This window comes from Astatotilapia calliptera, chromosome 17 (genome assembly GCF_964374335.1).
Source record: "Astatotilapia calliptera chromosome 17, fAstCal68.1, whole genome shotgun sequence".
Taxonomy (NCBI): Eukaryota; Metazoa; Chordata; class Actinopteri; order Cichliformes; family Cichlidae; genus Astatotilapia; species Astatotilapia calliptera.
In genome coordinates this window covers 36,807,299-36,830,922 of record NC_137438.1, presented here as the reverse complement: position 1 = coordinate 36,830,922, position 23,624 = coordinate 36,807,299, and the positions used below count along the sequence as shown (strand labels likewise).

At 42.4% G+C, this 23,624-nt stretch overlaps 1 protein-coding gene across 5 annotated transcripts in view; it reads left to right on the top strand.

The window, feature by feature from the left end:
* LOC113008798 (kinesin-like protein KIF21A) overlaps nucleotides 1–19,533 on the top strand; it is a 43,819-nt gene extending 24,286 nt beyond the window's left edge. The window contains exons 5-37 of one of the 5 annotated variants that reach the window (XM_026146570.2): nucleotides 1,589–1,723; nucleotides 1,814–1,978; nucleotides 2,249–2,364; nucleotides 2,482–2,677; nucleotides 2,773–2,962; nucleotides 3,888–3,951; nucleotides 4,086–4,274; nucleotides 4,846–4,893; nucleotides 5,505–5,565; nucleotides 5,651–5,762; nucleotides 5,889–6,077; nucleotides 6,155–6,354; nucleotides 6,451–6,558; nucleotides 6,641–6,709; nucleotides 6,782–6,927; nucleotides 7,008–7,152; nucleotides 7,570–7,764; nucleotides 9,277–9,378; nucleotides 9,900–10,065; nucleotides 10,328–10,348; nucleotides 10,941–10,998; nucleotides 11,953–12,007; nucleotides 12,262–12,476; nucleotides 12,674–12,847; nucleotides 13,130–13,162; nucleotides 13,368–13,504; nucleotides 13,610–13,694; nucleotides 13,779–13,868; nucleotides 13,954–14,112; nucleotides 14,211–14,328; nucleotides 15,976–16,146; nucleotides 16,257–16,453; nucleotides 16,568–19,533. In XM_026146570.2, coding sequence (XP_026002355.2) covers nucleotides 1,589–1,723; nucleotides 1,814–1,978; nucleotides 2,249–2,364; nucleotides 2,482–2,677; nucleotides 2,773–2,962; nucleotides 3,888–3,951; nucleotides 4,086–4,274; nucleotides 4,846–4,893; nucleotides 5,505–5,565; nucleotides 5,651–5,762; nucleotides 5,889–6,077; nucleotides 6,155–6,354; nucleotides 6,451–6,558; nucleotides 6,641–6,709; nucleotides 6,782–6,927; nucleotides 7,008–7,152; nucleotides 7,570–7,764; nucleotides 9,277–9,378; nucleotides 9,900–10,065; nucleotides 10,328–10,348; nucleotides 10,941–10,998; nucleotides 11,953–12,007; nucleotides 12,262–12,476; nucleotides 12,674–12,847; nucleotides 13,130–13,162; nucleotides 13,368–13,504; nucleotides 13,610–13,694; nucleotides 13,779–13,868; nucleotides 13,954–14,112; nucleotides 14,211–14,328; nucleotides 15,976–16,146; nucleotides 16,257–16,453; nucleotides 16,568–16,622 — 4,164 coding nt within the window. In that variant the 3' untranslated portion in view covers nucleotides 16,623–19,533. Of the gene's footprint in view, nucleotides 1–1,588; nucleotides 1,979–2,248; nucleotides 2,365–2,481; nucleotides 2,678–2,772; nucleotides 2,963–3,887; nucleotides 3,952–4,085; nucleotides 4,275–4,845; nucleotides 4,894–5,504; nucleotides 5,566–5,650; nucleotides 5,763–5,888; nucleotides 6,078–6,154; nucleotides 6,355–6,450; nucleotides 6,559–6,640; nucleotides 6,710–6,781; nucleotides 6,928–7,007; nucleotides 7,153–7,569; nucleotides 7,765–9,276; nucleotides 9,379–9,899; nucleotides 10,066–10,327; nucleotides 10,349–10,940; nucleotides 10,999–11,952; nucleotides 12,008–12,261; nucleotides 12,477–12,673; nucleotides 12,848–13,129; nucleotides 13,163–13,367; nucleotides 13,505–13,609; nucleotides 13,695–13,778; nucleotides 13,869–13,953; nucleotides 14,113–14,210; nucleotides 14,329–15,975; nucleotides 16,147–16,256; nucleotides 16,454–16,567 lie in introns of all 5 variants that reach the window. The other 4 variants (XM_080291853.1, XM_080291855.1, XM_080291854.1 and 1 more) reach the window with 4 other exon arrangements.
* Nucleotides 19,534–23,624: the final 4,091 nt, after the last annotated feature.

Genomic DNA, 23,624 nt, shown 5'->3' with positions numbered 1-23,624 from the left:
GGACCAGTTTATGTCCAACAATATTTTCACAGACCGGCCTTTAAGTTGTCGCGGATAAATACAACAAAATAAAACCAGTACAGGTACCAAAAAAAAGATTTATTCATAACGCACGGGAAAAGACCCAGGGAAAGTGAGTTAATGATAAAAACTCTGAAGACTCACGGACCGGTACCGGTCTGTGGCCCGGGGGTTGGGGACCGCTGATTCAACTCATTTCGTTCATAACGCTGTAAAAATACACTTGTTACACTGTGCAAAAGTTTCTAGCCACCCTTCATTACTTGATAGTTCACCTACATTTAGTAGTTTTTTTTAATGGGATCTTTAGGAACAGCTCTTCAGGCCCTTCTATATGTGTATTTTTTTCCCCCTTTTCAGTTCAGTCCTTGAGCTGACCACTTTTAGAGGAATATTTTGGGGGTTTTTGTCAAGCCATTTAACACCAATCTACTAAGACTTTAAACATGAATCACAGCATGAAGGTCCTGAGTTCAATTCCACCATCAGGCTGGGGTCTTTCTGTGTGGAGTTTTCATGTTCTCCCCGTGTTTGCATGGGTGCAAACATGTTCCTCCAACAGTCCAGAGACATGCAGTTATGGGGGCATAGGTTAATTGGAAACACAAAACTGCCCATAGGTGTGAATGCGGGAGCGCATGTGAGTGCAAATGGTTGTCTGTCTCTGTGTGTTAGCCCTGCGACAGACTGGCGACCTGTCCAGGGTGTACCCCGCCTTCGCCCTAAGCCAGCTCGGATAGGCTCGAGTGACCCTGAAAAAGGATGAGCAGAAACAAATGGATGGATGGATGTATCTGTCAGATGGCTCGATAAACTCTAGAATCGTCTGGCAATTTTTTCATATTGTATCATACAGTGCTTAGTTACTAGCAGCCTATTTAGTTCTCACATGGAAAACACAGAGATAACAGTCTAACAGGCATAAAGTAGAATTTTTACAGCAACAAGGTGATTCCCAAAGAGCTATTAGCCAAAAACATGTGCAGCATGTCCTTTAAAAAATTTGAGGAACCTGGACAAGTGGAGGATAAAACATGAACATTATCTGAATGCTGTCATCCTGTTAAGAAATAGAAAAAAAGCCAATAAAGACCTGACACAGGACCTGAAGATGCATCTGGCCTGAGTCTGATCCCAAACACTGCCAATGCAGTAACAGTGAAACACTACCAGTCATCTCCAGAGCCTGGGCCTCAACATTATTGAAGCAGCGTGGGATCATGCTGACAAAGAACTGAACAAAAGGCAGAAACATCCATAGAAGTAGATTTTTTTTCCCTCGCTAAATAGAAAAAGATGAGTGCTGCTCAAGAGTTTTGCACAGTAGTGTTTCCATTCAGTGAGTAGGATTTCTCTCCAGCAGAGACTCACATCTCCCAGTGAGGAAGTCATCATTAAGTTCTTGTAGTCTTTTTACCTTTCAGCTGCTAAAGTGTCTTAACTGAACTCTTCAACGATCACAGTGGTTAGGAACAGTCTCTATGTTTAGATTTCTGTGCAGCTCAGAAATGATATGAGAAAGCACACAATTTTTTGTCATCTGTTTCTTCCACCTCTCCTCTAACAGATGATTCAGTGTCTGAAGCTGGGTGCTCTGTCTCGCACCACCGCCAGCACCCAGATGAACGTCCAGAGTTCACGCTCCCATGCCATCTTCACCATCCACTTGTGCCAAGTGCGAGTCTGCTCCCCTGACAACAATGTAAGTATTGTTATGAAAGGCAACAGAGGACTGGTGTGTTTGCATCAGTCGCAGTTCTGTTTATTTACTTTCCTTTCCCTTTTCGTCCAGGATAACGCGACGGATAACCGTCTGGCTAACGACTCAGAGATCGATGAGTTTGAGACTCTGACGGCCAAGTTCCACTTTGTGGACCTGGCGGGTTCTGAGAGATTAAAGAGAACTGGAGCTACAGGAGACAGAGCGAAAGAGGGCATCTCCATCAACTGTGGGCTGGTGAGGAAGCTCTACGGAGAACTTTAAACAGTAAACACTGCGCTGCTGTCATTGGCCACTTAATTTAGTTTGAGCTGCATTTAATAGGACAGTGATGAAAAGCAAGTAAGAGACCAGCATTTACCAGTGCGTGGTGCAGGAGAGACCCCTGATGGACAGAATAGGCATTACACTGTTGATTTCTTCCACCATAACCTTATTTATAGTGAATACTGATGGCAAGGTAACTAAGGCTGAATGCTTGTTCTCCTCTTCCGTGTCCTTCCTTAGCTCGCCCTGGGAAATGTCATCAGTGCTCTTGGAGACAGGAGTAAGCGCTCCACTCACGTGCCTTACAGAGACTCCAAACTGACCCGGCTGTTACAGGACTCACTAGGTGGCAACAGGTTTGTGGGGAAGAATCTGCTGTGATATCTCTTCAAATAAATATTAGATATGCATTTAAATGTCCATACTAGCCGTAAGAAATCAACGGGCTTGATCGTTATTCTTGCATCCTCCAGTCAAACTGTGATGATCGCCTGCATCAGCCCGTCAGACAGGGACTTCATGGAAACCTTGAACACACTAAAATATGCCAACCGGGCCCGGAACATCAAGAACAAGGTGATGGTGAACCAGGATAGGGCCAGCCAGCAGATCAGCGCCCTGAGGACAGAGATAGCACGACTGCAGATGGAGCTGATGGAGTACAAGACTGTAAGAGCGTGGCACAGGCGGGAATGCATTCACAAATACAGTCCATGTAGAGGACATGAGCAGAGCAATATTTGGCCCTTTTGTCGATTGTTTAGGGAAAGCGTATGGTGGGTGAGGACGGCATGGAGGGCATGAACGACCTGGTCCATGAAAACTCCATGTTGCAGACGGAGAATAACAACCTGAGAGTGAGAGTGAAGGCCATGCAGGAGACCATTGATGCCCAGAGAGCCCGACTCACTCAGATCCTCAGTGACCAGGCAAACCAGGCTCTCGCCAAAGCAGGTAGGACATTTTCAAAAAAGCTCATACAACATATGTCTTACACAGCCTCATGACACAGCTGGTTTTGCTGATAGTGTATATGCTGTATCATATTTTTTATATAGTTCTAATCTTTGTAGAACTGGGATTTTAGTATTTAAAAAGTGGTTGGTTGGTTCACAGTGAGACGTCATCATAAGAACCAGTCCGTTTACTATGTATGGCCATATACACAGCAGGGCCTTGGGCTAAATGCTAATGTTAGCATGCTATAACGCTAGCATGTTGGCAGGTTTTTGTCCACCCTTGCAGTTTTACGTGAGTAAGCTAACACGTGCTAAGATAAGATGTCATCAGTTCTGAAGTGTTTCTTCATAAATCACTCACTGTCTATTCTGAGCTGAGCATCGTGCCTACTGCCATGTTGGTTTTCCACCCTAACCCTGTCCTAGCCTAACTGGATGATCTGATTGACAAACCCAGGACGTACAGTTGTAATATGTGAGTTTCAAAGTAACCAGTAGTCAGAGTAGAGCTGCTACCAGTTGAGGTGGTTCAGGCATCTGATTAGGACGTCTCCTGAGCGCTTGCTAGGTGAGGTGTTTTGGCCATATCCCACAGAGAAGAGACCCAGAAGGATTGGAAGAATCTCAGTGACAACCAGGAAGAGCTTGAGGAGGGGGCGGAGTGAAGGAGGGTGTCTCTGCTTAATCGGACCCAGACGATGATGCTTATTATGGATAATTAGGCTTATAGACTTCTTTTTTGGAACCCAAATCACTATCCCCTTACTGATATGTCGGTCTTTTATATACAGTTTATGTTTTAAACCAGTATGTCAGATAAAATAACCACTAAAGCATGTTTCTGAAATTATTTTAAGCTATTAGTTTTATAATTAACATAGTTTTATATCATTTAAAGTCCTAACTTCCTTTAATTGTAGGTGAAGGTAACGAAGAAATCGGCAACATGATTCAGAACTACATCAAAGAAATCGAGGAGCTCAGGTACGAAAGGAGACCAGATTTTAGCCTTAGCCAGATCACAGGAACGTGTCTGCAACAACAGTATAACTTCACATTAAAATGTGCTGCAAGTGTTTAGCAACAGTAACGTTTGTGTAATGTAACTCGTTCCTCAGAGCCAAACTTCTGGAGAGCGAGGCCGTGAGCGAGAACCTCAGGAAGAACCTGTCCCGGGCCTCCACTCGTTCCTCGCTGTACGGCGGCCCCGCCCTCCTCGCTCCAGGGAAGGAGGCCAGGGACGTCATCGAGATGGCCAAGAAAGACCTGGAGAAACTCAAGAAGAAGGAGAAAAAGAAGAAAAAGAGGTACATGTTCAAGTTGGCACACAGTTGTGAAGCTCTAGTCCGTTCCTGGAAGTGCGTAAGAATAACAGCCGCTTTGCCAGGAAGTAGAAATTGGAGAGCTGTTAATGTGCAGCCAGAGTGTCGCCTCTTGGCGTGTTGTAATTATCTGCTGATTCCCTACATTAGCAGTTTACACCCTGTTGTTTCTTTAATGGAATGTGTGCTGCATTCAGTCGCCACTTCTCCAACACGCTGGAGGCCATTGATCGCTTATCCCTTTGCTGCATGTGTCTTGTATATTTTTATTTCTATACATGCTTGGGATCTGCAAGTTACAAAGAACTGTTTATTTTCTTTAAATCAGGTTTTCTCACATGAAATCTGCCTTTCTTTACGTCTCCATAACCAAAATCCATCATTTGAGCTGCTGTTTTGGGGGTTTTTTGTCACTCACCTCTTGCTGATCTCTCTCGCCCTCTCTCTCTGTCTCTCTCTTATAAACATCCTTCGTTTTCCCCCAAATTCTGTGGCCTGTCTGCTCTCTTTACCTCCGCCGTCCTCACCCTCCCCACCTCCATCCTTCTTACCGAAGACTGAGGCAGTACGAAGAGAATCACCATCATGAGCTTGAGGACGCCAGGTTTGCCGCCTCCCATCAACAAATGGGGTTCAAATACTCAATCTGAAACTGGCAATGGAATTTGTGCCCTTCCCTTGAAGTGATTTTAGCTGATTGTCGACCCAAGTCTTCCTTCTTTTCCAAATTCCCGAGCGACTAACTTTTTCTGCACCTACAGGCGGTTCACGGTCCTGCAAAGGGAGCAGGGAATTTAACCAGCTCTTTCCTCGCCCTCTTTTTCCCTTTCACTGCACACTGCAGGGTGTTGATCAGATCACGTTTTGTGATACCAAAACCATTGAAAACATATTAAATTTGGAGCTGGAGTTGATAAATATCACACACTTTGCTGTAGCGTGTGGCATTTGGTCAGCAGATCTTTGCAGTGTGCGGCGGCTCCTAATGTAATGTGGATGGTAGTTACTGATCGTTTAATCTCTTCGTCTCTCCCACTGTGTCCTCCATGTTTGTGAAATCACAATGAAATCATTCATTAATCAAGCCTATAATCATTTGCATGTGTCATTCATCTGTATTTGTTGTGATTTAACTTCCTGTTAGTCCGAATTTGACTCATGGGACTGTAGCATTTCCTTCTTAGACAGAGAGCTAACACTCTTTCCCTCCTTTAGTGTTGTCAAAGAGGAGCTGCCGGACAACGATCAGGAAAGAGGAAACGAGGAGGCAGAGGTGGTAGGTTGCTGGATTAAATAACTTAAACTGTAAATATAATATGTAAATGTCACATATTACTCAGCGTTTGTTACCATTTTACCAGGAGGGCAGCGACCATGAAGAGGGCGAGGATGCTGATGGAGAAGAAGAGGACTTTGAGATGGCGGGAGATGAGACATCCGAGGAGTCTGACTCTGAAGAACTGGATGAGAAAGGTACAGCTATCCAGATGGAAGGAAGTATCAAAATAAGAGCTCATCTTTGTTTCCCCAGACAAAACTGTGCACAGATTGTAAAGAAACTGCACTCTGAACTTCATGTTTCTTTTTGGGGGTGTGCAGAAAACGTTCAAGCCGACCTGGCCAACATCACCTGTGAGATCGCCATCAAGCAGAAGCTGATCGATGAGTTGGAGAACAGCCAGCGGCGTCTGCACACTCTCAAACAGCAGTATGAACAGAAGCTGATGATGCTGCAGAACAAGATCAGAGACACGCAGCTGGAGAGGGACAAAGTGCTGCACAACATGGGTAAGATGGAGAAATTAGGATCTGCCTGTTCAAAGAGGATTAAAGAGCAAAGGAAATGAAACCTACTCCATCCACAGGTTCAGTGGAGTCCGGTACGGAGGAAAAGGCCAAACGGATCAAAGCTGAGTACGAGAGGAAGCTGACCTCCATGAACAAAGAGCTGCAGAAGCTCCAGTCTGCCCAAAAGGAGCACGCACGCCTGCTGAAGAACCAGTCGCAGTACGAGAAGCAGCTCAAGAAACTCCAGCTGGATGTGACCGAGATGAAGAAAACCAAAGTAAAGCTCCTTCTTTTCATTTTGGGATAAGCAGCACTTTTCACACTTGTCTTGTAGCTGCGCTGCTACACTTGCTGTGTTATGCTTGTCCACCAGGTGGCACTGATGCGCCAGATGAAGGAGCAGCAGGAGAGGAACAGGGCCACAGAGTGCAGGAGGAACAGAGAGATAGCCTCGCTGAAAAAAGACCAGCGCAGAGCTGAGGTAAGAGGCACAGAAACACTCATGTCTTATAAAGTTGCTTTTGGATCATAAAGACAAAACTAAAATCAATCTTGTCTCACAGCACCAGGTGAGGCAGCTCGAGGCCCAGAAGAGACAGCAGGAGCTGATCCTCCGTCGGAAGAATGAAGAGGTAAAACGCAGTTGAGGGAGGCAATGATGACTATGTTACATGTGGCTTTGTTATACCTGTTCTCTGTCTCAGGTGACCGCTCTTAGGCGCCAGGTGAGGCCCGTGTCCGGAAAGGTGAGCAGGAAAGTGAGCCTACCTGAACCTCCTCAGGAACCCTCTCATAGAGCAGTCCCAGGACGGCTGCAGTCCTCTAGTGCAAGCTCTTCCAACGGAGCCAGGTAAACCGTGTTAGCGCATTTACAGCGTGAGTGTGCATGTCAGCTGAGTGAGACGTCTGAAAGAATGCCTTCTTCTTTAGGAGTTCCCCAGTGCGGATGGGAAGTATCTACCTCAACAGATCAGCCAGAGCCAAGTGGCAGTCACTGGAGAGACGCATCAATGACATCATCATGCAGAGGATGACCATCTCTAACATGGAGACAGATATGAACCGACTACTGAAGGTAATGTTTAACGGTGGTCGTGAGCCCACATCAGCTGGTCGATACACTATTACAGTTTTTTTTCAATGCTCAGCAAATGCAAAATGGTAAAAATCGCAATAACATGAAGTATTGAGAAGTATTGTGATAATATCCAGTTTGCTGAACTCACATAGGCCCCACTACTTAAGCTGCTTTAGCCTGCACACAGTTGTTGCCCATCTGCAAGCTGCTTTGCAACCCACTTCCACCCCAGCTGTCATGCTGTTTCTGTTGTCACTGATGAATACTACAGGAGTTTTACTGCTACTCTCCTACTTTAGAGCCCAATTACTGCAGAGAGAGAGATGTTTGTGTGTAGTTGCACCAACTAAAATGCTTTTAAAATGCTTCTTTGTCCTCCTTTCCTTCTAACCTCTGTTCTCGCCTTTTCTCCAGCAACGTGAGGAGCTGACTAGACGACGTGAGCGAGTGTCTAGGAAAAGAGAAAAAACGGCAGTAGACGGCGCGGACGCCGACCGCTCCCTGGCATCTCTGAACGAGGAGCTGGAGTCCCTGAGCGCCAACATCGACTACATCAACGACAGCATCGCCGACTGCCAGGCCAACATCATGCAGATGGAGGAGGCTAAGGTGAGAGAACAGCAGCAATCGGCCGCGCGTGATCCCAGTGTTTATTCGAGTCTGTTTGTAATGCTTCATAAAAGAAGGGCAGTATGATGTTCGCACACTCGCACGCAGCTCATAATGATGCAAACACTATCATCGCTGCCTCATTAGCGAGAATGGGCTTGCATGGGGCTGTCACCCTTGGGCAATCAATTTGGGAAATAATTGCAGTTCTGCACCGCTGACAGTCCCAGAGCATTTTGGGCCCCACTTTGACAAACAAGCATCAGGCGCCTATTTGTCAAAACAACAATGACTCAATAAAACAACAACCCACCGGCAGCACAGCCCATTAATGCAGCCAAAGCAGCCTAATGGTGGCAGCTGATCAGCCGTGTATACATGTAACTTTTTGTTTGCACGTATAACGTTTGCACGTATAACGTTTACACTCTGAGTTTTGTACCTCACATTCATGCCATCAGCCACTCACGATGCTCTTTAAGCTGCTGCACAAATTGTTGAGTTTAAAGTGTGCAATTTAGGAATTAGAGAGCCGCGGATCCTGAAAACCTCTGATTTGCTGCCGCTTGGGTTAAACTGTGCAATTATTTATCAATAGTAAGCCTGGGGTCACTAATGAGATAGCACTGAGAGCGGTGGTATGTAATGCTGTGTTGGTTGAAATGTGCGTTGCTGGAAATCTCTGCAGGCTTAGAATTGGGTTGCTAACTGATGGTTAGTGTCAGACTAGTGATTCATTAAATTGCATCCCAGCCGTGGGTGAAAGTTTTATAGCAGCTAACAATGTTTGCTCTCATAATCCAGGCAGTTTGAGATGTTTTTCTGTTTTAATTGTCCTGTTAAAAAAGAAGTACAACTCTAATCAAATGCACTTCAATGCACCTCTATAAAAGCAGATGTTTTGGCAATTTGGAGGTCTGGGAATGTCCGCTGTGTTTTAACACAGTGCCCCCCCAATATTGCCAGGAGTAGACGTTCCAGAAAATTATCCCCAAATTCAGACTATGCAATCCTCAATAAAGACCTACACCAGAGAGTTGCTGCAGATTTTGCATCTGAACAAACTGCAAGACTTCCGGAACAGTGTCCTTTAGACGCAGACGAGACCAAAGTGGAGATATTTCGCTGTAAAGCACAGCTTCACATTTGGAGAAAACCAGACCAAGCACTTTTGGTGGCAGAGTAATGATTTGGGCTTGATTTGCAGCTCAGGACCCGGGCACCTTGTGGCCATTGAGTCGACCATGAACTCCTCTGTATACCAAAGTGCTTTAAAGTCAGAAGTGAGGCCAACTGGGTCATAGAACGGGATGATGATCCCAAGCACATCAGGAAATCTCTCACAGAATTGCTGTTTATAAAACTTGTTTGTGTTAGCAGTGCTGATAGCTGGTGTTAGCTATGGAAGAAGGTTGCTGTCCTCATTTTAAATCAAATCACACTGTGTGGAAATAAGTTGTCAAGTTTCTCGCAGCAATGTTTTATGAAATGTGTCATCGCTGTGGGCTGCAGGAGGAAGGAGACACCGTGGATGCTGCTGCTGTCATCAGTTCCTGTAACCTATCTGAGTCCCGCTTCCTACTTGACCATTTCATGACTATGGCCATTAATAAGGTACCAACACATGACTCACACCAGACATGTCAAATAAATATTACAAAATATCACAATGTTTATTTTTTATGATACCAACCTTTCTCTAAGTAGAAGTGCTTTATGAATTTAATTGCATAGCGATTATTTGCAGTCGTCGTGGTAACTCGTTTGCAGCTTGCCTGTTTATCTCGAGCCCGTTTTCTTCGTAACCATGGCTCCTTTATGAGATTGAATCTAATGAGACCTTTAATGGAACAACATGATTGAATTAAGTCTCCATTAGATTAGATAAGATTAGATTTGGCGAAACCTAATTGGTCCAGTGAGGAAATGCAGTCAGCCCAGCGGCAAAAGGAGGAAGACTGAGAGCACAAACGAAGAAGCGGAAGTAATTACTACTTCACACTAAACTGAAAGAGGCCGAGCCTTTATTATGTTTGTTTCCTGCGCTGAACAGATGCGGAGGTCGACCTCCGTTATACGAATACAAACAATTAAAAAGAGCTCTGTGATAATCTCTCTGCTGTGCCGGGACTCAGGGTCTGCAGGCGGCTCAAAAGGACTCCCAGCTGAAGGTGATGGAGGGCAGGCTGAAGCAGACGGAGATCAACAGCGCCACGCAGAACCAGTTGCTCTTCCACATGCTCAAGGAGAAAGCTGAGATCAACCCGGAGCTGGACGCCTTGCTGGGCAGCGCTTTGCAAGGTAGCGGGCGCCGACAGATCGACTCGGGTCCGAGCCCGTCGGGCGCAATCACCTTTTTCAGTCATCTTTTTAACCGTGTGTGGCTACTTTTTTACTTTACCGGCTTCCTCAGCTTGTCCAAAAGAGATGTGAAGAATTTGTCACTATGACACATCAAATTGTCACTGAAGCCAGTAAAATAACGAGTAGCCTTTTTCCTCATCTTTGGGTTTTGATTTTTGATTTCTGTTTGTTTCTTTCTGTGGTGTTGCTGTGAGCTCAGAGTTAGGTTACCTGTCTCCAGGTGAGTGACAAAAATACACAGCAGTACGTTAGTGCGTGAGAGAGCAAAGCACGTGCACACTACACGATTTCCATTAAATGTTGCTCCCAAACTGTGAACTGTTTTCAGTCTGATTTTTTTTTTTGTGCAATTAGTTTCCAAATTAGAAAGAAAAAAATCTACATTTGAAAAAAATGATGGAATCTTGCCGTGTGCATCACGTGCATCGCAGTCCTGATAAAAACTAACCCGGCTGTCGTAACTGTGCCAGTAATATGCATGACGTGTCACCCCACCTGCTAGCCAGTCCCACTTCATGAGGATGAGCTGCGATTATGTGGAAGCAGCAGTTTGCGTGTCAGCCTTTCTGTGTTTGTCTTCTCTTGCGTTTTCCTCCATTTCCTTCTCTCCCAGATCACCCTTTATCTAAAACTACACTAAACGACCCCCCGACCTCGTTTATGAACCGCTGCAGCAACATTCTGAACAGTCCCTGACATCTAAAATGTGCCATCAAGGAAGTCACACATGCTTTCCACACTCACAAAGACACATTTTTCTTTGTTTTTCCCTTTTTCAAATGTGTCTTTATTTGTGTCTGTCATTATTGCAGAGAACGGAAATGACAGCAGTAGTGATGAATCCACCCCCAGTCCAGCCACAGAGGGCAGGTAAATATATACACCTGCACAGGTTATCAATTCAAAAGCACTTTATAGGTTCACAGTTAGAAGAAGAAAAAAGTAATTCATGATTTCATGCATCATGATCGCAGAAGTCCCCTTTTGATGAGCATTTTCGCCCCTTGCCGTCTTTCCGATTTAAACGAGTGATGCCTGGATCTGTGAAATCCCACGTTCATTGCATGCTAACGACTTTGTGTCACTAACTACTTTGTTGCTTGTACAGAAGCCGGATATAGACAAAGCAAATACTAGTTATTGACGAGGCCTGTTTTTGTTTGTACCATTGTAGCTCACGTAGTTGAGCAGGCAACTTTTCCCTGCATGTTATTGTGTGCTGCCGTTAGCCTCTGTTAGCTGCCGTTAGCCGTTGTTAGCTGCTGTGAGCCTCTGTTAGCTGCCGTTAACCTCTGTTAGCTGCTGTTAGCTGGCATTTGTGAAACCTTCGTTGAAGTGGCTCTAACATTATCAGACTCAGATACAGATAGCGAACAAGCTGTAATATGAGCCAACTGTCACATGTGTGAAAGCAATCAAACTGTTTATCAGAGACAAAGTGTGATTTTTAGAACCCTTGAAAGCCTAAAATTAGCTTTCATAATGTTGAGGGGTGCGCTGGATGTCTAATCTGCTGAGCGTGTTTATGCACAAGCGTGTGCATTAGAGTCCTGGCTTCAGTTCTGGAGATAAATTTGAGGTGAGGAGGAAGAGGATCACTTTCTATCCAGACGCCAGTTGTGTTTTCTCTTTCCTTTTTTTCCCACTTCTTTGGTGAAGAAGAGCGTTCTCAGACAAAACATAGGGATGATGCTGCATATCTCGAGTCTGAAAGTGCAGGTGCAAATTAAATGCTAATATCATAAAATTGGTAAACATTGTACTGCCTAACACTGCTAGCCTAACATGTACTGGGAATAACTGGTTGAAAATTCTGCGTTTCAGCACACTGGCATCAGATTTAATGAAGATGTGTGGTGAATCCAGACCAAGAAGCAAGGTACTGTACTCTGCCGGGCAATGTGCAGCATACTGTTTAAGCCCCCGTGTTTTTTACGTTTAACAGTTAAAAAATGCTTTTAAATTTAAAACTGAATTTACTTTATAATATTTGATCCATATTTTTCCAATTCCCCTCCTTTTTACTTCATCCAAAGTTAAGCAGAAGTTCCACAATACTTTGTTGAATTTAGGATAATTACTAGCTGCTTAGTGAGTTGTGAGTCCGTGTTCCAAACTATTCTGGTCCCCCAGGCTCGAAGGCGAACCACCACACAGATGGAATTGCTTTATGCCAGCAGTGGAGATTTGTCCTGTGAATCCCCCACTGGAGACTTTTCAGCCCCTCTGCTGCCCCTTGCTGAGCGCCTGGAAGGACCGGCAGACATGCAGGGTCAAGCGGTTGGTCAAACCGCTGACCGTGAGCAAACTGTTTCCCCATCTGCGCTGTCTGCCAGGCCAGCTGCCATGTAAGTGGTAAAAGCAACATTTCTCTGCAGGGCACAAAAATATCAAAGTTCTCTTCTGAAATGCCAGATATTTCCGGTGCTCATCATTCAGCATTCTGAAATATTGAAGACTGTTTGTGTGATATCTTGCTGCTAAAATGTTACGTGTTATTACTCCAGAAAAACAAAACCCCTTGTGAAATCTTTACCGTCTGTAGTTCCAGATCCAGATCACCTACAGGAGCTGAGAGGAAACAACTGGAGCGCTCGCCGCTCAGCCGCAGGAAGATGCACGAGAAAGGAGGCGTGGCGTCGCAGATCCCAGGACCTGTACATGCAGCTCCAGTTAGCACAGCGGAAACTAAAACCAAAGCCAGTGACTACAAATCCCTGTAAGTGTGAACTTCCTTTAATCAGAAGAACAGGTTTGTTTGTAGTTTTAGCCATGTGTCAGTCAGGCCGCAGCTGGATAATTACAACAGAGCCATTCATGAACCCCTGATGAGCCATAATTTAATTTAGGTGATTACAAAAATGACATGAACCCAGCAGCCTGAACTTCACTGCTTTACTGAGCAAACTGTTGCAAAAGGCAAATGTTAGGATGCTAATACGCCCTTTAAGTTTAACTGTGTTTATTTAAGTTTTAAATAACCATTATTATTTTGTTTCAGGCTGGAGGACTCGCCTGCGTTTGAAGGCCACAGGTAATTCATGCCTCTTTAATATGTTTAATTCAATATCAAATGTAAGCTAAAATCAGAGGGAATAGTTAACTCTGTACTTCCTTTCCCTTTCATTCTGTCACTGCTTTAACCACTTTAATCTGTCAGCTACAGTATGCCACTACAAGGCTTTGCTGGTGCAGAAAGCTGATTAGTGAAAGTCTAAAATGTTGTGTCATGTTTGTAGGGGTGTCATCAACCCTGTAACAAGCCCCAAGAACAGCCGGGGGGGCAAACTTCAGTGTGTTTATGTAGCTGAGGGCCACACCAAGCCTGTTCTCTGTGTAGACGCCACTGATGACCTGCTGTTTACAGGGTCTAAAGGTAAAAACTGCACCGGCTTTCAAACGGCCACCACGAGAAGACTGTTTTCTATGATTTCTTTCCTTTTTGTTTCTTAATCTGACCTGTGCTCGTGCGTCTTCTTAGACCGGACATGTAAGGTCTGGAACTTGGTGACAGGTCAGGAGATCATGTCTTTGGCTGATCATCCCAGCAGTGTCGTCTCAGTCAGGTACCAGAATACTAGAATCACTAGTAACGTTGGTTTTTGTATTTAACCTTTGGATAGATTACTTACTTGTTGCTGTTATTATAGGTACACTTCCAGCCTTGTCTTCACCGTTTCCACTGCTTACATCAAAGTTTGGGACATACGAGACTCTGCCAAGTGTATCCGCACACTCACGTAAGTTCACGCGCCCCTCCGTCCAGCATCTGTCATTACGTTTTATCACCATCTTATTGTTTTGCATTTTTGTTATACGTGTAAGGTCGTCGGGACAGGTGGGCTCAGGAGACACCTGTTCTTCTGCTCGGAGTTTATCCATCCCACCTGGAGAGAGTCAGATCAATCAGATTACTCTCAACCACACTGGCTCTTTCCTGTATGCTGCTGCTGGCAATGCTGTCCGCATGTGGGACCTCCGCAAGTGAGTTACAGTAACATCGATAGGAGTTTTAGCTATAAGCAGTTTCATAGGAGGTATTTATTTTGGTAATGATTTCTTAATTTGACTCCTTTCTTTAGATTTGCATCTACGGGGAAGCTGACCGGCCATCTGGGGCCTGTTATGTGTCTGACAGTCGAAAAGTTGGGCAGCGGGCAGGACCTGGTGCTCACCGGCTCCAAAGACCATCATATTAAAGTAGGAAGCTACACAAAAATGTAGCCATATATGTGTTGTAGCAGCGTCCTATATATATATATATATATATATATATATATATATATATATATATATATATATATATATATATATATATATATATATATATATATATATATATATATATATAGAGATATATATATATATATATATATAGAGATATATATATATATATATATATAGAGATATATATATATATATATATATATATATATATATATATAGAGATATATATATATATATATATATAGAGATATATAGAGATATATATATATATATATATAGAGATATATATATATATATAGAGATATATATATATATATAGAGATATATAGTCTGAATAGGATTTTCAACTCAAATCAGTTGAATTATATTCTGTTTTTAAATAAAACCAAATTACAACAGTTCCTTCAAGGCTCTTTATATTGTAAAGTAAAGACAAAGTCTAAAAACTATGATGATATCTTGCCTTCACCTGCACAACGGTGGTGCTAAGGTAGGCATCCCCGCCAGAATTTGCTTCCCCCTGCGTCGCGCTAGGCTGTCCAAATCACGGACAAACAATATCCCACGTTCTTGATTTTTATTTCACAAACACTTCTTATAATGAATAACTACTCCTGAAAATTTGAAGATGTTAGCTCTTTAAACAGTAAAGTTACAGTTGTATGTGAATAATATCAGGCTGATCCTGCCACAGAATGTTTTTAAACCCATTCTGCACAGAGAGGTGTTTTTTTGAAAAATGTATTGATACCAATGTTGAATATTCTTACACAATTAAAAAAAAACCTAAACGTAAAATAATTACACCATAAAGATGGTTTGTTTTTCTGTTATTTAAAAGAGGTAGTAGTTTATTTTAATTTGTTTAATTGTTTAAACAAATTAGAGATAGGGTGAGAAGTTCGGCCATCCGGGAGGGGCTCAGAGTAGAGCAGCTGCTGCTCCACATCGAAAGGAGCCAGCTGAGGTGGTTCGGGCATCTGACAAGGATGCCCCCTGGGCGCCTCCTGAGTGAGGTGTTCCAGGCATGTCCCACCGGGAGGAGGCCCCGGGGCAGACCCAGGACACGCTGGAGAGATTATATCTCTCGGCTGGCCTGGGAACGCCTTGGTGTTCCCCCGGATAAGATGGAGGAGGTGGCTGGGGAGAGGGAGGTCTGGGCCTCTTTGCTTAGGCTGCTGCCCCCGCGACCCGACCCCGGACAAAGCGGATGAAGATGGATGGATGGATGTTTACAAAAAAATTGAAGTTTGTGTGAGGTTGGAGGATGTGTTTGTGTGTGGGGGGGACCACTGCTCTACAAGATGCACATGGTGTCACCGAACTGGAGCTCTGGGAGAGACGTCCCCACTTTCAGGGATTTAAAACTGCGGGGGGGGACAAAAGTGTTAATCTGTTAGATTTCCTGCAGTACTACCAACTGTCCGGAATTGCCTGTTTCAATGGGGTAATATTTTGCTTGCCAGGGTAGTGAGGGTTGCATAACCAACAGCATAACTAAGGGAGGATTGAGGATCACCTGATCCAGCCCTAACTATACTTCCAGGGAGCAATGAACAGAGTCGTCAAACTTTATGATAACCACCATATATATAAAGAACAAATGTGCTTGTTTTTCAGATGTTTGAGGTGACAGAGGGCGCTCAGGGTAGCATCACCTCCTGCCATACGTTTGACCCCGTCCATCAGGACAGCGTGGAGTCTCTCACTGTGCATGGAGACTTTTTCTACAGCAGCTCCAGAGACTATTATATTAAAAAGTGGGACTTGGCCAGTAAGAAACTGTTACAGGTATTGTGCATCAAAGATTTTTCCCAAGATTAAAAAGTTTATATCAGTGACTTAAACTTGTAAATCTGATAAACTCTACACTAACTGTTGGCTGTTATTGCATCTACTAGTCGGTCAATGCCAAGGCAGACTGGGTTAGTGCTCTGGGCGTGGTGCCAGGCTCCCCGGTTCTGCTCAGTGGATGCAGAGGAGGGCTGTTGCGCCTTTGGCACACTGACTCGCTTGCACCCCTCGGTGAGGTCCAAGGACACGACAGTCCAATCAACGGCCTGGCTACTAACAGCAGCCAACTGTTCACTGCCTCTGAGTAAGTCTCCTAACATAGTTGAACACTAGTCAGTAGTGTTGAACTACGATCCTGCCATGTTAAAATTACAAATTTTGATTATTATCATAAACTTTACCTTTGTGTTTTCGACAGTGACCGAACTGTGAAGATTTGGGAAGCCAAAGCATCTCTGGAGGATGGATTTTAATGACTGCTGGATTTAATGACACAGGATTGCTCACTGGCCATCAGTCAGTCAACATGAATTATTTGCAAAGTTTCTATAACATCTTCGACTTGAGAAATTACTGACTGGGAAACCCAGAGAGGGTCCCAAATCAATAGGTATGGCAGGATAGGCCCACAATAACCTTAAAACATCCCTGATGCTTCACTTGGAATAGTTTCAGGGAAATCATTCTTTCCAGCTGAGTAGCATTACTGACATTTTAGGTCAAAACATCATCCGTGAACCTCTCAAGCTCCTATAATCATAGAACTGCTGCAGTGGCCAGCTCATTTCATAGCTGTGACTGTAATAGAGTGAAAAGAAAAGTATGGATTTATTGATCCAGGAGTTTGTGGTGTATTCAACATTCCCTGTCAGTTCAACGCAAGACAACATGGATACTGTCTATGCATATTATTCATTTTTTGTGCAGAGCTACTAAGAAAAAGGAAAACAGATTAAATTATTTGCTTCATTGCACCAATTTTTCTTCATCAAAACCAAGACTGCTGAAAACGTCTGTGTCCCAAGACAAGACACGGAAATATTTAAACTCCAGCAATAACTGTCTTTTTGTTCACGTGATGGGTGGTTTATTGTGTCTTTCTGGCATTGTTGTGCTGGTCTCTTTATGTATGCATGTGTTCTCAGTTACCAAGGACCAACTGAAGCTGCATATGGTCTTAATATTGAGCTGTTACTGCCAAGCCCATCAGATTAAAGTAGAGGCCTCAAAATAAGGCATACACCATGCTCCTTTAACACGGTTCTTATACAGTTTAAATTTACCCAGGCTTAGTCAGGATTAAGCTTTTAAAAAAATAAGTAAAATAAAGTGACAATGTTGTATCTCTAACAAACTGCAGGTATCATAGCTGAATAGCACTATTCCTACATTACATATTGCCTTAAAAAGCAGAGAGTACTATCTGCTGAAACATTACCTTTGAAAAAGGCTACTTTGTCATTAGACATAACAGCGAAAGACATTTCAAAACCCATAATAATTCAAAGTGTAATGTAATATTTTTAAATAACTATATAAATCTATAATTGTATAAATCTGAACAACATAAAATAAAGTTAACTTTCCTAGCTTAAAAGGCTAGTACCTGCTAGGCTAGTTAGCTTTTAGCTAGTTTAGCTGATACTTTTCACGGTGACCAGAAAACATATCCTGCCCTGTCTTTCTGTAAGACAGCTGAATTATGAAACTACTTAAACATTAAAATATATTTGAAATTTAAAAAACAGACGGAAAAATATGCTAGCTAGCTAGCAGCAAATCTATTATTTATCGCATTTGCCCGCACATTGATTCTGCGTGTGGCAAAACACTTAATAAATGTTAGATTGTGATCATTTTTGAATGTGCATGGTAGCACATTGCAACAGGTTTTTAAGAAAGAACTCCTCTGAGCAGGATAACCATTTAAGAACAGGTAATAATGAAGATTTGTTCACATTTCCAACTCAACAGCTTTTTCTGATTATAGTCGGCCATCAGCTCGGTTTCTCAATCCTCTGGTTGATGCTTTTTTATAAAGCATCTCTTGGTCTTTTACTTTGTACTTCCCGTTATTTTTAGATGTTATGGTAATCCACTGACCGTAATTCTCTGCCCGTCTTCGATAGTTGTACGACACTTGCACAGCTGAAGCACTGCTCTGGCAGCAAGTGCTTTTATGAAACATTCTGATTTACAGTCAGTGATTGTAAATCATTCATCTTGATAGACTCAAGCACCTTGTAATTCCCAAGTCATGTAATACGGTATGAGTTACAGTCTTGTGAAAGCATTTCTTTTTCAAGTGTGTATATGTGCATGTTTTTCCAACCAAATTGTGTGGCAGTTTCTTGTACATTACTGTTTATCTCTGCTGTTTTAGTACTTGTAAACTGCACATGTGCTGCAGTTAAGCATTTGAAAAGAACATTCAGTCTGTTAAATGTGTAAAAATGCTACGACTATTTATTTATTTTTTTCTCTGATTTTTCTGTGGTGTCTTATCCACTGAAAGTTTTTGAACTCTTTCCATCTGATACCTCTGTTATCTTGCTGTTGTAGACGACTGACTCCATATACAGAGGTATTATCAGTGCCTGTAATTAATCCTGAACTGTATGCAGTGACTGAGAAATCACTACCTGATAAATGTTGGCTATCCCTCATTAAAAAGGTTGGGTAAACATTTGCTCCTGAACTACTCTATCACAAGTATCTGTTAAATAAATTTGCTGCTCTTACTGGGATACATGAGGTAGAAGTTGTTAGCAAAGGTAAAGTCAGTGGGACTCAGGTAATTGCACTGAAAAATCTTTTTATTTTGTGAGTTGAATTGACTTTCCTTCTGTCTCACAAGAAAGAGCTTAAATCGAGTACAGAAATCGGTTTTCAGTCCCATTGACTAAATAATCCCCTAGAAACCAGATGAGCTGTAAGTGTTATCCCTCTAATTGTAATATTATATTTTGAAATGTGACTGTAAATTTCTTCTTCTGTAAATACGCCGTTTCATTCCTGCTGATTCTCTTGTGAACAATTTTTAAGTGATTAAGATCGGTTGCAGCGTGGAAATAAATTTTAATATTTAAAAAAGTTTTGTTTGTTTTGTTTTTTTTAAGCTTCATGTCTGTCTTGTTTTTTTTCTTTAACTCATGTATTAATATGTTGTGACCACATGGTGGTAGTACTGTTTAATGACACCTGAGTGATTGAGTAGGTAAACACAGAGACTGTGCTTCATTTGATGTGCATACAAATGAGGCTTTCTTTCTGTATTATTTTAATCATTTCTGTCATGACTAATTACAATTTCAGGCAATACCCACATCCAAACTCCCCAAAAAGAAAACCGCAAATAAATAAATGCACCATTGGATGATGGAATAATTTGGCCTATGGCTCTATGAATAATTATGACTTTAAATATGTGTAGAATCTTAAACACTGTGTGTCCTCAACATGCGATATATACGTTGTGCAGTATCTTCCTCTGTACCCATTGAGTCATTATTTGTCTGCCAGCTTATTTCAATTGCCTTTTAATTATAACTCCAGGCAGCAGCACTGCCTGAAGTGTACTGCTAAAGACAAAGCAGGAGGCAAAAAAGATTAAAAAATGATAATGTAAAGAGTGATAGAAGGATCGATCTCCAAAAGTTGATTCTGTTCATCTGGACGTAGCTTTTTTGTAGGAGAAACGTTTCGTCACTCATCCAAGTGATTTCTTCAGTCTCAGCTGACTGCAGGTTTCCCCAATCTTATAAACAGAAGAAGGATCGATATTCAATGTTCAGAGGTAGTGAGAGCAGCAGAGTGTTAACTGGCCTCATGGCAGAGGAACAGTGTCTGACACTTTCTTATATGTACTGTGTTGAACTTTAGTATAAAGTGGAACAGAATTAATACGCCTCATAAGCGCAATCAGATGACATAACACCCACACAATGCCACTTTCAACCTCATTAACTCAGCATAACTTATTTCCTTTCTCTGCTTTTATTTTGACAGGGAATTGATTATGTTTCATTTGAGATTCTCCTATAAAATCGCACTTCACAAACTGATTAGTGGATGATTGATCTCGCTTAACTACATAACATTTGCAACTTGTAATTAATTTAACTTGTATGTCTGTAAGTTGTGAATTTGTGACAAGCCACTGCATGCAGCAGAAGCATGCGTGCAGCTACATAATATTCTGACAGATACTGTAATGTCGGGTATGACACATGCTCCAGCACATTTGGGGTTGAGGTGGCATGGAAAACAGGTCAGCGCTTTTAATGGGGAATTCACACGGAAAGGATTCACGCATCACGCGGCGCTTTATGACTGAGTGTTTGTTTGTAGAAAAATATCACACTTTAAAGGAAGTAAAACATAACCAGACTGCAACGTCCTAGAATGATAACGTGTGTGTCAGCTACCACAGACAAGACAGTATTACTGCTGCTGTTTCAAAAGACTAGTTTTTGAAAAACAACGTGACAGTTTTTATACCTGACACCGGCTCTCTGTCCTACCAGCTCCTCTGGAATTTACGGAATTTAATAAGAGCCGAGTTACTGTCGCATAAAGTACAACCCTGATGATCAGGTTTCACCAGAAATCAATTACAATCTGTCGGGCTGAAGGTGTGGACTGGGAATTCCACTTTCAGTTTAATTGCGACGTAATGTATGATGAGCTCAGATAACATATCCTCCTCTAATCTGCTCAGTGAACGCACTGATTGGTGATGTGTGGACCTTAAGCAGGTGCTCTTGTTTCACAGTTAATTCTGTCTGAATAATGGGATTTCTGCAGCTGCATGTGCTCTGTATTTATACAGGGATTACAATCAATACCGGTTCATTTTTGTCTGTGAAATGGTCCTGGGCGAGGGGGGAGATTTCGCTTTTTCTCTTTGTGGCTTGCCCTCTTCAACACTGGTCAAAAAATTAAATTAAAACAAGCAGTGGAATACCAGAGGCAGTTCTCTGTTTTTATCTTTGGATGATTTCCTGAAATAAACGTGGGCGTGATTGGTAAGAAGAATGTAGATTAGTATGCGGCGTGGAAAAAAAAACGAACACCTAAAGCACCTAATGTGCTTTTCATTTCTTTTAAAGCCATATGAAAACAAATCTAAAGACTGAATCAGCAGGACAAGATGAGGGGCGAGGAAACCGACCACTTGGTAGTTAAAGACGTTTTTCTCAGCAGCAATGAGGATCTGGAGGACACGGTCAATAACCACCATCAGTTCCATTTTCCACAGAGTGAATCCTCCACCGGCGCCCCTGTTTTATGACCAGAACTGATGAGCCACTGCTGCCTCCTCTCCTAATGCGAGCACAGAAATCACCCTATCTCAGTGGATCTCAGTTATGATGCAAAATAGACCGGAAAGAACAACATTTTTAATACGTCTATAAAGTGTTTTAGCATGAAATTAGAGAGCGGTGGCTTAAAAGCTTTGACACCGTGAGCCACTTGGAGAATGGAGAGGTTGGAAACTAGGCGAGTGATCGTGAATAAAAAGAGGGCAACAGTGAGAATTGAGAATGTAAAGTGCTTGTTGACAGAATGGACTTGGACTCTGAATTGAATCATCTACTGTAGATCTCTTTGTATGAGTGCAGATCACTATGAATTATGTAAATGTCAGTGACTATTAAACCCAGAGAATTCTCCAGTCGAACCCTGTACAGCGAAGAGTCAATTAGCACATCATAACCACATAGGATGTTTCACAGGGGCAACATTCCTGAGCTGAAAGAGAAACATAGATGAGCATTATCTCCTATTTACTGTAAAACGTACTCTAATACTTGAGAGCCAAGTTGCTAAGGGGTCATCACTGAAGCTAATACATACATTATGTCAAAAATTGCAGGTGACAGACGAGGTTGACGAGTGAGGGTTTGATCTCACAGTGAAACTGGGGACAGCACATGCTAGCATGACACTAATTAGGTGACAAAATGTGGGGAAAGTAAAAGAAAACTCGAGAATGTGTATAAAAAATACCTTTAAGTTGCTGGGGGTAATTTTATCGCTTAAAGAATGATATTGGTACATCACTACCAAACACTCATTGGTTAGCGACTTGTGATTGACGAGGCTTTATACATCAAAGTACGCCATGAACACCATGGTTAGTATTGCTAACTTCCCCATTCGGGTAAAGAGGCTTTTAACTCACAGGTTTAAGTGTTACTAAACACTAGACTTATAACACTGGAGTTATAGGACCGTCACACTGACTGGCAGGTGTATACAATACAAGTGAGTGCACCTGGCAGTTTGTAACCTAGTCAGCTAAGCTTTATCTTTGCTAATTCAAGTCATGGAACGGGAAAGCTAAACCATACTTAGCTGTACTAAGAGCGTGTCTTACGTCATGTTTGTGAAATTCTAGTAATTCATTTTAGTTACTTTTTACTACTACTACTTTTATATTATTTTGTGCTAATTAGTAAGCATGGGTGTCCATGTGACGGGCTCATGCAGATTGTAGATGCAGCTTGCTAGCTTGCTAGTTTTACCTGATAACCATTGTGCTCTACAGTTTCATCCAAATGTGAACGCTTCTGACTCCACTTTTTTTTTAAAAAAGAAAAAGAAAAAAGAAGAGAGTAAATAAACATGGGCAAAAAAGTGACTTTCACACAATCTCTGTGAAGGTTCTCAGTCATCCAGGTCATTGTAGTCTAAGGAGCTTAGAAAGAAAAGCGTCTGAATTTCTTTAAGTTGCTTGAAGACGTTTCACCTCTCATCCGAGAAACTTCTTCAGTTCTAAGGTCAAATGGTGCAGAGTCCCAGATTTTAGCACTGTGGGAGTGTTCCCCAAGAGGGACATAATTTTGGACAAAGAGAAAAGATGAGTGAAAGAAGCCATCTATGTCCACTGTGAACGACCATCTTTGAACAGAGGCGGTGGTTTACGACACCAACTGTCTGCCATCTATAATCCAGTTTTGAGATCCTTCCCAGACACCTTAATGCCCACTCACATCCTGGGCCTTTTGACCTCAGGAAATCACATTATAGGGTGGGGCTAGGTTTCACAGCGGGTTCACCCGAAACCCTGGCTGATTGTGACCTACACCTGTTTTCACACCTTGGCTCATGTGATTAGGTAGTGGATCAATAGGGGGTCCATATCCCTCTTGGGGAAACACTCCCATAGGGCTTAAATCTGGGACTCTCCACCTTTTGACCCTAGAACTGAAGAAGCTTCTCGGATGAGAGGTGAAACGTCTTCAAGCAACTTAAAGAAGTCCAGATGCTTTTCTTCCAAATGTTCTATTTGTTAAAGTTATAAAGATTTAAAACACTATTAAACGCTATTAAAACACTAGCTATTGGGTAGATTTTTTTAGAAATGGAAACGTGGGCTAGTATAAAAAAGAAATATCTTTTCTTCTGTTAATTACAATGATTTCTACTCAAGGGAAAAAGAAAAATACTGAAACACTAATGCTTCTATG